The 12,682-nt window shown below is 46.2% G+C and overlaps 1 protein-coding gene across 1 annotated transcript in view; it reads right to left on the reverse strand.

Annotated features, from left to right (window-relative positions):
* POLR1A (RNA polymerase I subunit A) overlaps positions 1-12,682 on the reverse strand; it is a 74,910-nt gene that overhangs the window by 20,270 nt on the left and 41,958 nt on the right. Inside the window, exons 15-20 of the mRNA XM_030311029.1 lie at positions 8,086-8,235; positions 6,587-6,770; positions 4,178-4,260; positions 3,904-4,062; positions 2,161-2,259; positions 1,143-1,295 (exon numbers count right to left, since the gene is read on the reverse strand). Coding sequence (XP_030166889.1) covers positions 1,143-1,295; positions 2,161-2,259; positions 3,904-4,062; positions 4,178-4,260; positions 6,587-6,770; positions 8,086-8,235 — 828 coding nt within the window. The remainder of the gene's footprint in view (positions 1-1,142; positions 1,296-2,160; positions 2,260-3,903; positions 4,063-4,177; positions 4,261-6,586; positions 6,771-8,085; positions 8,236-12,682) is intronic.

Genomic DNA, 12,682 nt, shown 5'->3' on the forward strand with positions numbered 1-12,682 from the left:
TACCTTGCCAGGAGCTCCACCTGCACCCATGCATTCCACCCTCAGTATTTTATCCCACACCGCACACCCCACTTTCCAAATGGAAATGGCACTTGGGCTTTATCACTGTTCCATTCAGTCCACATCCCTGAATTCTGCTTCCAACAGTATTATCAGAGGTACACAGTCTTTTCCAAACGTTTTAACTAACTCACCACAAGAAATACACTTATGATAGTAATCAGCAAACATGGACATACAGATAGAAAACTCAAAGGAAAACTTTAGGAAACTGTCCTATCCCTTACTTGGATGTTTTCTTCACTACCCTGTTCTGTTTTATTATAAAGAAATGACAGTCACTATCTATTACGGTGATTTCATGATTCACTAAGGGGTCACAACCAGAGTTTAAAAAGTTCTGGTCCGTATCATCTCTCCTCCATCCTTTGTCAGAGGCCATGGGTGGTCACTGGAGAACCCATGTGGGACTAATGAGCCCTTGGAGCAGTTGGTGGCCTTGAAACGAAAGGCCGGTCCTCTTCACGACCTGGATTTAATTGTCTGATCTTGCAGAGATGCACTAACTGAGGAACAAAAGGTACTAACATTCAAAAAGCCATTTCTGACAAGTGTGAGGAGAAAACATTTTTCTTAGGGGAGAAGTCTGTTGCTGACCAAGAACTAGACATTTGCCACAGCTAGTCAATTTTCCCACCGTGAAGGAGGAGCCATGGGAGGTACTCTTGGTGGGGGTGGAGTGTGAAATAAATCTCTGTGATGTTCCTTTTGGCAACAGAGGGCACCCTGGTGAGGGGCATCCCCTCTCTAGCTGCCTTCAAAGTAGGGAAGACAGCATAGAGAGGGCATATGGCAGGAAAAGGCGGACCTAGGATCGGTCTTACCCATCTTTTCATTTTTCAGCAAACACTTAGCACTCATGATGTTCCAGGTGCTGTGAAAGCTCTGGTGTTATAATGCTGAACATGACAGGGTGGCATCCTTACTGTCCCTGTGGGCCACAGGGTCTAGTGAGAAAGCAACAAATGGCTTGGCATTTATTACTCGATTGTCCTTGCTCCAAGTTGTTGGTAGAGGTCACAAGCCTCCTACCACTGAGCCTAGCAATGAGAAGAGGCAAGAGGAAAAACCAAAATACATACAGGAGGCTTGATACCAGTTAGGAATCTGCCAGTGACGAAGCCGCCAGCCCTGGGGGTGAATTCATAAGGCTCAAAGCAGGGCAGTGACTTGCCAGATGCCATCAGGGGGGGTCTCCGACCTTCCAATTCAATCTGGCCCAGCAGGCATGAGATCTGGAGGAAAGGAAACCCAAAGGAGAGATCCACACATGTGTTAATGCTGCTTCCTAGCAGAGGGAGGGAGGGCTTGCTCTCGGAAAAAAGCTGCGTGAAAACTGGATTTTGAAGGCCAAACTAGATTTTCCAACTAACCAAAGGCGCTCATGTTTCAAGAAGAGAACTGCGCATTCCTATTGCTGACTGATCAAGATTTTAGTATTTGGGGTCAGTTGTAAATGGGCCGTGTTTGCAAAAGAAGACATGTCTCAGAACCATTTGGTGTTATACCCAGAAGGGACCTAAGGGCCTTAATGGAGAAACTGAGGCCCACGAGAAAAAGTAACTTATTGTAATCCTTAGACTCTAAGGACAAAAGAAAATAAAACCACCTATTAATATTCTTGGTGGGGGGTGGGGAGGAGGGCAATGTGTCTGGATTTCACTCTAGTCAAAGTGAGGCCTTCAGCCTTTTAAACCCATTCCTACACTGCTCTACACCATCATCAAGACTTTGAAAAGAAATGTTAACATTTGCAAACATGCTACAAAATACTGCAGGACCCCGAGGAGGTAACGGGCCTCAAATTAAGGGTAAAGAAACCTCTAGGACAGTGCTTACAATATACTAAAAAATGAAGAAAGCAGACCATGACAGGACCTCAGATAAGACTGATTACACACACGCACACATTTATATCTGTGTTTGTTTCTAACATTGATGTGCTAACGGTAGTAATTTCTATATGCTTTTATATTTTTTAGTACTTGCCACGTTTTATATGGCACATGGACCCTTTTAAAATCAGAAAGATATCTGAAAATTGCCTCCTGCAATCACCCCATCCCTCTGGCAAACCAGCCAGTCCGTCTTTGCTCACACCTGCATGGTGTTTACAGTTGAACCTTTGGCTCCAGATTGCACCATCATCTGCAAGTTGTTCTCTGGGAACTGTCTGTGCAGGCCAAATGGCATGCATGCCTGCAGATTAAATAAAGACATCAAGTCAGTGACTTCACTCCCATCTGAAATCCCAAATCACAAGGTAAACCTGGGATGCGGAAGCAATAAATTCAGACTATTTATCTAGAGATAAGGGCCAAATCCCACTCAAGGTAAGAAGTCTCATTTGGCAACCATCCTTTTTGCTAGAACTCCTAGATACAAGTCTAATGATGAGGGCCCCCACGTGCTGCACCCTCCTGACACCCTCTGCCAAGAAGCTCAAGGCTCTTGCCACTGGCAAATGGGAATAAAAAGGGAGAACTAGAGGGGCCAGCATATCTAGCTGGTGAGTCTAAAAAGGAGCTGGCTAAGAAGAAAATTTGAGGTGATACCCTTGTGGATCTGCCCAGCAGAGCACAGCCTCAGTTCCTGCACACTTGGCAGTGAGGACCAATGCCCGTGACACACTCACATTTACCAACATGCTGCCCTAGTACCACGTGGGAGTCTGGCCTTGGCTCCAGGGCCAGCAGACATGAGCAAAACCCTCTAGGTGGAGGCTGAAGAGGCGCTGGGAGGGGCTCAGAGTCTATTTAAGCTTCTACTAGGATTGCAGAGACCCAGACCCACGTAGGAGAGATGGGGCGGGGGGAGTGGGGGGTGTGCAGTGGGAAGAGAGTTGCTGGTGGGACAAGAAGCGATTCTGAGGTGCTTCTGAGACCACACCCCAGCATTCTTAGTCAAGCCTGGAAGCTGGGCCTCCAGATTCTCGGAGCGGTGCTGGGAAGGCTCCTCCGAAGAAAACTTCTCAGGGACAGCACTTGTACCGAGAGGTCTGCACTCCTGGCAGGCTAAGGGATCCTGGAAGCCAGTTCAGAGGGCACCAGGCAAACACTGACTGTTGTTGAGCAATGGCCTTGCTTCTCCCTCTCCCCCTCAGGCTGGGCCTTGTGGTCCAGAAGGCAGGGTGAGGGCCAGGCTGGCTCCTTCAAGCTGCAGGACTGGAAGCCCCAGCTCTGAGGCAAGATGGTGGAGAGCCCCGGCTGTGGTCTTGGCCTGTGCAGGGACTTCCCTCTCCTTTCTCCGATGTAGAAGAACTGGCTTGGTGGAAAAGCAGACAGGGGCTCTGGAGAATTTCCAGAGTGCTCCCACCGTGTCAAGAGCATAGTGTAGATTAGCTCCTTAATCCTCTCAGCAACGCTGTGAGGTAAGTGTTCCTCATATCCCTCCTTCCAGGCTAGTAAACCAAGATACAGATTGCTTACATCACTTGCCTTTAAGTCACACACCAAGTACATGGCAGACAGGGTTTGAACCCAGGCTTTCACCCCCAGCCGCCATGTTAAGTGGCAATAGTATTTTTGGTCCTTCATTCTGCTCCTCCACCACAGAGGCCCCAGAGGAATTCTTCAGTCCCCATGGATGCAGTCACCCCAAAACACAAACATTTAAAACGAAAAAGAAGTGCAAAGCATGCCCTCTCCGCATTAACCGAGTAAGAGCACAAAGCCCTTGGCTCTTCAAAATGATGAATTCTATACATCCCACCTCACATCTCACCCAGTCAGCTGTTAAAGAGCCAAAGTGCTCCACAGGGCCCTAAGTGAGAAGCAAAATGTAATTTTTTTAAAAACCAGCATTCAAAATGGTGGTGATAAGTGCACACGCTGCTGGACTAACCTTGTTAATCTCATTGTTGTAATGGTTCACTTCCTCCTTGAACTTCAGATCAATCATGTTAAAATCCCTCTGGTCTTTGCCCAGATGGGCATCCTGCCATTTCCCTCGGATCTCGTCACATGACGCAGCTTCTGGCAGGTTTAATGCAGCCCTGACAGCCTAGGATGAGAAAAGGAACACGTCACAGGCAGCAGCCAAGGGAGGAAGGTGTGGCTTTTGTTCCATGGGAGACCCGACCCTCGCAGTAGGCTGTAGCCTCCCAGGTCCTCCTCACCCGTGGCCCACAGTGGGTGGACTCTTCAATGACTCTGTGTCTCTTAACATCCGCCTTCGGCTTAACCAGAATGTCTTCCACACCTGTGAAGTGAGACAGACAAACTCTCGGGGGACCGGGCCTAACTTCTCACCAGGCTGTAAGCTTGGGGAGGTCAGGGCACGGCACACGGTTCCAAAAACACAGGAAGCACCAGAATAACGATGACGATATTGACATTGTTATTAAGAAGAGATTGCCACCATCTCCTAAGTGCTTCCCAGAGGCTAAGCATTCGAAGCCCCATTTTACAAATAGTCAAACTAAGGCTCAAACCTGAGCTACCTGCCCAATGTTCCATAGGCAGAAAAGTAAACCCAGGGCCAAGTCACAAACCTGTGCTCTTAGCCACCAGCTAGACTGCACTCCACTCAATACATACATGTTGAATGAATGGATGGGCTGGGGTGAAGGTGAGGTTTTGGATGAAAAGTGAGGAAGAAGACAGGAAGGGAAAGAACATCCTGGTTTTGATTCCCAGCAGGCACACATCACAGGGCCCACCCTGCATGGTTGTATGTGTGTGCAGGCACACACCTGTGCCCGGGTGACAGGGCCCATCACTGCAGGCTGCTCCCGGGGACAAGAGCCTGGGTCGCTTCAGTAAACCTGTCATTCTGGCCCCAAAGGGCTGAGGAATTCCTCACCTTGGGCGGGACCTCCCCCTACTTCATCTTTTAACCACTTGCTGCCTGTTATCTGTCGAGCGCTACTGGGCTCAAAAGTCCCTCAGCCAAGGTCTGAATGGGAAGACAAACAATGGCTACACTGTTCAGAAGCTGAGCTAAAACAGCTGGAATTTCCAATGCAACATTCTGGAAGCTTGAGGGGCTCAGAAGAACACGTACAAGTAAGGGAGGAAAGAAAGTCCCTCTGTGAGGAAGCCGTAACCACAAAAGCGGGTCTTTCATGGGGTCAGCTCCGGGCCACTTTGCTGTCCCTTCACTGACCTCTGGCTACGAAGGCGGGAGCGGAAGGCAATGTCTCTAGCTCGCCCTTCCCTCAGAGCTGGGCCCAGCTTGGCCCTGTTCCCTTTCTGTCTCGTGGTCTCTGGGAGGCTTTTGTATCTGGGGGCTGAATTCTCTTTGTGCCATGTGCTACACAGTGCTGCAGGCACGGCTTGTTAGGTGTGGTCCTCATCGTGAGCTGGGTGTGGCATCTTCCGCTACTTTTCATTTTTAAAGACGGGATTCCCAGCAATAAAGTGAAAACCAGGAAAAGAGCCTAAATGTCTAATTACAGGACTGGTTAAATAAACTATGGTACATCTATAAAACTAGAATAATCTGTAGCCACAGACCTGAGGATGTAGGACCTGTCCAAAAGAACGTATATAAATACATTCCAAAATGGGGAGTAAAAGGTTACAAAAACTGTGTAGTGTAGGATCCCATTTTTCTCTGAATGTGTTTATATTGGAAAGCCTAGAAAGACACACATAAAATGTGTGGTTATCGCTTATGGCTTGAATGCTGGGTGACTTTCGGTCATTATCATGTCTGTATTTATTTCTACTCTGCCACAATGAACATGTATCATATAACCACGCGAGCCCCACTGCAGGCAAGTGAACAGGCTCCAGCTGAGGTGGCCCATGGGCCCCACAGTGGGATTCCCACCATGTCTGCACACAAGCAAGTGTGCAAAGCACAGAGTCTTACTTTAATCACCAACTAGACAATGCTAACACTCACTGTAGCTCAGGCTCAACACACAGCATGTCACGTGTTCCTCACAGGAACAAAGCAGAAGGGCTCAGACTCCACTCTGTGTCCTTGGGAGACGCACCACCCTGAGTAAGCCCAAGGCATAGACAGTAACAGCACGCTTGCTGTCTTTATCAGAGCCAACTTCCTCAAACGGTGTGTGCTCATTTCCAGGGAGGAGACAAGGGAGTTCTTCTTCCTATCTTAGGATCACCCCAGCAGGTCTGCCCCAACATGGTGTTTCCAACAGCACCGATGCCTCAGCTGTGTTGGGAAGTGTGGGCAGTTCTGACAGTAGGGAAGAAGGTGGTCTCTGGAACGTGGAGTGCCCAAGGAATTCTGGAAGGACGCTTACAGGAAAGAATGGAGGTGGGTTCGAGTGTGAAAAATCAGTGTCAGGGATAGACAACCATGAAGGCTGGGTGGAGAAAAGGACAGAATGGAAATAAGGACCAAGGAGGGTGAAGAAATGCTGGCCATCAGGGAGTGGTAGAAAGCACCAAGAAGGAGCATGTCTGTGTCATGCTGCTGGCAGTCAAGTGAAGACATAGTTGTAGAAGGAGACTGGCCATTCCCTTGGAGGCTGCTAATAGAGTCAGGGAGACATCCCGATGGGCGTGCTGGTTAGGAGAGGGAGCCACGGGGCCAAACGCCCAGCACTCACCCAAGGTGAAACCTCTGTAGAGCTGCAGGTAGGCGGTGAAGAGGCGGGCCAGGCAGGTGAGAACCTTGCCGCTGGTCTCCCCACCATAGATCTCGTAGCAGCAGTGGACCAGGCCATAGGCGGAGCTCCCATAGTGTGCCTTGTCCAGCACCCCACAGAGCAGCTCCCCTTCTCTGATGATCACCTGTGCAGGGGACAACACCAACGCTGGAGTGGAGGTGACACCTCCTGTGTAAGCCACCCCCTCCCTTCTCTGTGTTTTATTAACCTTATTGTGTATGTACCTCCACTGTAACCTGCCTTAAGTCCTTGATGGAAAGATGTAGGGTACAAACGGAACTAATACGTTTTTTCTTTTAATTTAGTTTTTACTTTTGAGAGAGAGAGAGAGAGAAAGAGACCGACTGTGAGTGGGGAGGAGGCAGAGAGAGAGGGGAGACACAGAATCTGAAGCAGGCTCCAGGCTCTGAGCTGTCAGCACATAGCCTGATGTGGGGCTCGAACCCACAAACTGTGAGATCATGACCTGAGCCAAAGTCAGATGTTTAACTGACTGAGCCACCCAGGTGTCCCTAATGTATTTTTTCCAAATAAAGGAGATGAGGACATATAGACCAATACTTTTAAATTACTTTTTTCCAGAGACTATACTATATACACACACGCATGTGCAGACATTTCAGTGTTTACATGTCCTCTTACACCACAACCCTGCCCATACTGACTTGAGGTCAAGTACCCTTGTGACTACAAATGAGAGCATCCAGAGCGTAAACTTCATAACCATGACCTTGGCCTAGGTACTCCCTCCCTTGGACCCTAGAAGTAAGAACAACATAACCTTTCTAACATCTTTTAAGACTTCTGCACTTCTATAAAGTTGGGATAAAGCATTAGAAGCTAATTAAAGGAAGGACTGCTAGGTACATAATGGAGTATGCATTAAGCATACGATCTATAAAAGGAAAGCAAAGTGGCAGCTTCACTTTGAAATGGAATGTCTGCTAGACCCTGTGACAAAGCACTTGTGAGCCGGGGACTTAAGGCTTGGAACTCTTTAGTGTGGGGCCACTATTGCTTGTTGCAGGAGCACTGTGCCCAGGTTCCACTGCCCTGGGCCTCCTCCCCAAGGCCTGGCTCCCGAGCCACAGAACTGGCAAGTGTGCAACCTCACAGCCGGTCGGTCTGTGATGTCGAGCCACTCAGGAGCCTCAAGGGAAAGCTCAGGCTCTGCAATTCCAAGTTTTGCAGAGTTGAGTCTGGAGGCCTTCTGCTCAAGTGGGTTGTGAGGTTTATATTGAGGGTCAAATGCTAGTGATGAACTCTGACCCTTTCTTTCTAAAACTAAAAACTGACACCGACTCGGACACAAGGCCCTCTCTTATGAACCATGACGCCCACTTCTATGGGCGTGTCTCCCTTTCTCTGTCTCCATTTTAAGTCAATTTGCCTAAAACTGGGACTAGATGTCTCCAACCCACACAGCTAGGCAGCCAGACCTGGGACTCGCACATTGAGTCAGGGTTAAAGCCGGGAACAGGTCGAGGAGACTCCTGCACCCAGGCTTTGCCGCTGATCTTCGCCTTTCCCGATAAGCTCAGTGGGATGTGGTCCTCTGGGATTATGTTTATGAGCAGCGTTGACACAACCTGGAGAGAAAAAGAAGATAATGCTGATTGTGGGGAGAAAAGGTGAGGAGCTCCCTTTTAGGACCTCCTGTCCCTATGCACCTTGAAAAGCCAGACAACTCCATTCTGATGATCTGTAGGCGGAGCAAGAAAAACAGACACTTCCACTTCTGTAGGACAAATTGATCTCAGTTCTTTTTCACTCACATGGCTTAGGAGGGGGCTTAGGAACAGGAACAAACATACACCATTAAGAACGTCAATGGGATTATTTCCTAAAATGATTCTTTAAGTGAACAACCTTCTAGACCTGAGGATTAAGTCCCTGAATAGACCAAAGCAAGGAGAAGAAACAAATTTCTGTGGGGTCATAGCAGAGAAAGATTTGAGTATATGGTTTAAAAAAAAAAAAAAGGTAAAAAAAATAAACACAACAACAGCAGTGGAGGTGCAGCTGCCGTCTCCCAGAGGACAGGCCCAGGACTGAGGCAAAGGTCAAAGAACGCTCTTCAAAGGCATCCTTCTCTCATCTTCAGGCCACATCAAAATAGACGATTATTACGTGCAGTCATTACATATAGTCAATAACATCCTCCCACAGAACAGCTTTGACTTTCCGGCGGGTGCCAAGGAAGGAAAGGATACAGAGAAAGAATGGAGAGCTCTCCTTCTGAAGAGATTCACACAGGAGGCTGAGGCATCTGACTGAGAAGCTTCAGGGATGAGTGCTCCAGTGTCTGGTCCACCATTGACTGGTCATGTACTGTGGGGCAAAATGACTATGCTCTTAGGTTGAGCACTGGTCATTTGCAGAACGGATAAAATCCACCCATTCACACAGCAATTATATATTGAGTGCTTACAATGGGCCAGGTGCTGGGAAAAGTCATGTATAAATCAGTCTGTCTTTGGTGGAACCTTCATTCCCAAAGGGGATTATCCCTGGAGGAAAATAAAACAGGGAAGGACCCCGGGTAGAGTGGTGGGAGGAGGGAGGGAATATTTAGGATTTTAAATAAGACGGGAAGGGAAGGCCTCACTTACAAGGTAGTGAGGAAAGGAGCCATGCAGACATCAGACCATGCATTTCAGGCAGAAGGCTTTTAGTGTGTGAAGGAAACCTACTTGGGAGGTTTTGGCCACAGGAGTGACATGCTCTGATTTTACTTTTAACAGGCTCACTCGTTCCAAATACATTCCTGGTCTAGACAACTGAGGCTACATAAATGCCTTAGAGAATAAGCCCCGTAAGTGGTGCTGACAAGAAGGACGAGTACTTTAGAAGCGGTCATTAAAGTTGAGTGAGGCACATCACCAGACCCACTGGTTATGTGACTAGCAACCTGATGGCTCCCGCCCAATAAGCTTTTACTGGCTAACACCAGAAATAAATTCATTTGCCTGGAATTAATTACGGCTACTGAGAGGCTAGGGCACCCTTCCTTTGCCCCAGTTGGGTGCATCACAGCGGCCATTCGCTCAACAAGTGGCTGCTAACTGCAGGCTAGGAGAGGCAATTTCTCAAGCAGCTGCTCTACTGAGAACCCAAGGGAGGGCAGCAGTACCTGGGGGATAACCATGACTCCAGAGGGGCCAAAAGCACGCATTCCCAAAGATGCAGCAGGCCAGGAGCAAACAGGGCAGTGCAACAGGCATGACGGCTAAGGAGGGGCTGGAAGCCATCAGCTGGCATCAACAGCTCCCTCTACGCCTGTACCAGGCCCCACAAAGTAGTGTCTTTATATGTGTATAATGGGGCCACAGTGGTTGCCTTTTAATGCATGTGCATCAGAAGTGGGAGGACAACTGGCAAGTGTGTCTTTAAAGAAGAAGACAACACGTGATCTCAGCAGAAGACGACCAGCAGGGTCATGACACACTCTCCACAAGGCTGGCACTGCCAGGAGAGGGTGAGGAAGTTAAGGCAGGAGCGTGAGGCTTCCTTGTCATGCCAACCACTAGCTGCACTAGCTGCACTTCAATCAAATCACCGTATGTAGAGCAGGGACTGCCAGGCTGGGCACAGTCAGGAAAGCAAGTCTCTGCGCAAGGTAATAGAAGCACACACATCCAACCAACTGAGGACAGGGAAACAGGACCTACCATCTCATCTATAAAGTCAAGAGGGCAGAACAAGCAAAGCATTGACAAACTCCAACACCCTTTCATGATAAAAACACTTAACAGAATAGGAACAGAAGGGAATGGCACTGACCTAACAAAGGGGAGGCATTTGGAGCACCTGGGTGGCTGTCAGTTAAGCATCTGACTCTTGACTTCGGCTCACATCATGATCTCACGATTTGTGAGTTTGAGGCCCGCACTGGACTCTGAGCTGACAGTGCAGGTCCTGTTTGGGACTCTCTCTCTCCGTTCCTCCCCTCTGCTTGTGTTCTCTCTCAAAATAAATAGACTTAAAAAAATAGTAAAAGGGGAGGCATTATGAAAAACCCACAGCTAATATACTCAATAATCCAAGACTAGACACTTCCTGCTTAAGATCGAGAATAAGAAAAGATGCCGGCTCTCACCACTTCTATTCAACAATGTACTAGAGCATTGGACCTGTCTGGTACTGGCCAGGGCAACTGGGCAAGAAAAGAAATAAAAGGCATCCAGATTGGAGAGGAAGAAGCCAAACCACCTCTGTTTGCACATGATGTGATATATATGGAAAACGCTAAATCCACAAAAAAATTACCAGAGCTAGTAAATGACTTCAAACAAAGCTGAAGGACACAAGACCAACATAGAAAAACTGACAACTGCTGACAGTAACAATAACAATAACACAGTAACACAGTAACACCTAACAATAACAATTTGAAAATGAATTTAATAAAGCAATTCTATTTATAAAGGCACCAAAAAATAAAATACTCAGGAATAAATTTAACCAAAGAAGTGTAATAAAAGTCATATGCTGAAAACTATTAACACAATGTTGAAAGAAATTAAAGGAAATCTAAATAAATGGAAAGACATCATGGATCAGAAGACTGTTAACATGGCAAGAGTCCCCAGATTGATCTACAGGTTTAAGGCAATCCTTACTGAAATTCCAAGTGCCAGTTTTGCATAAATGAACAAGTTAATCCTAAAATTCACAAGGAAATGCAACAGACCCTGAATAGTCAAAACAATCTTGAAAAAAAAAACAAAGCTAAAAGACTCACACTTCCAGATTTTAATACAACAAAACTACAACTATTAGGACATAATAGTGGCATAAAGATAGATATGTGGATCAATGGAAGAGTCCATAAATAAACCTATACATCTACAGTTAATTAATTTTTGACAAGGGTGCTAAGAATGCTCAACAAATGGTGTCAAGACAACTGCATATCCACATGTAAAAAAAATGAAGCTGAACTCTTACCTCACACCAGATACAAAAATTCAAAGTGAATCTAAGACCTAAACATAAGGGTTAAAGCCCTGAAATTCTTAGATGGAAAAATAGCTGTAAATCTGTGTGACCTGAGATTGGGCAACAGTTTCTTAGATGTGACACCAAAAGCACAAGCAACAGAAGAAAAAGTAGATATATTTCTCAAAATTAAAATCTTTGTATGTCAAAGGACTCATTAAGAAAGTGAAAAGACAACCCACAGAATGAAAAAAAATATTTGCAACATATATATCTAATATAGATCTAACAGCTAGGATATATAAAGAACTCTTAGAATTCAACGATAAAAAGACAAACAGGTCAATCACCAAATGGGCAAAGGGCTTGAATAAACACTTCTCCAAAGATACTACAAATGGCCAGTAAGCACATGAAAAGATGTTCAGTATCATTAGTCATTAGGTAAATACAAATCAAAACCACAGCGAGATACCACTTCATACCCACTAAGATGAAACAAAAAAAGAGGAAGTAAGTGTTGGTATGAATGTGGAGCAATGAGAATGCTCATGCATTGCTGACAGAAACGTAAAATGGTACAGGTGTTTTGGAGAACAGTTTGGTAGTTTCTGAAAAAAGTTAAAAATAGCATTACCATATGATCCAGCAATTCCACTCTTAGCTATACAGCCAAGAGAACTAAAAATACATATTCACACAAAAACTGGCACATGAATACACCCTGTGGCTCTATTTATAACAGTCACAGAGGTGAATGAGCCAAAATATCCATTTGTCAACTGACAGATAAACAAAATGAGGTATATCCATACAATGGAATATCATCCAGTCATAAAAAAGAACAGAGTACTGTTTATGCTACAATGTGAATGAATCTTGAAAATATTATATTAAGTAAAAGAAGCAAGTCACAAAAGTCCCCACGTTATGTAACACCTTTTACATGAAATGTCCGACATAGGCAAATCCATAGAGACAGAAGTGATGGTTGGGAATGAAGGAGGAATTGCCAATGATGATAATAGGTACAGGGTTTCTTTTGGTGATGATGAAAATGTTCTGGAATTAGCTAGTGGTAATTGCTGTACAACA

The sequence above is a fragment of the Lynx canadensis genome, chromosome A3, assembly GCF_007474595.2.
Source record: "Lynx canadensis isolate LIC74 chromosome A3, mLynCan4.pri.v2, whole genome shotgun sequence".
NCBI classification, from domain to species: Eukaryota; Metazoa; Chordata; class Mammalia; order Carnivora; family Felidae; genus Lynx; species Lynx canadensis.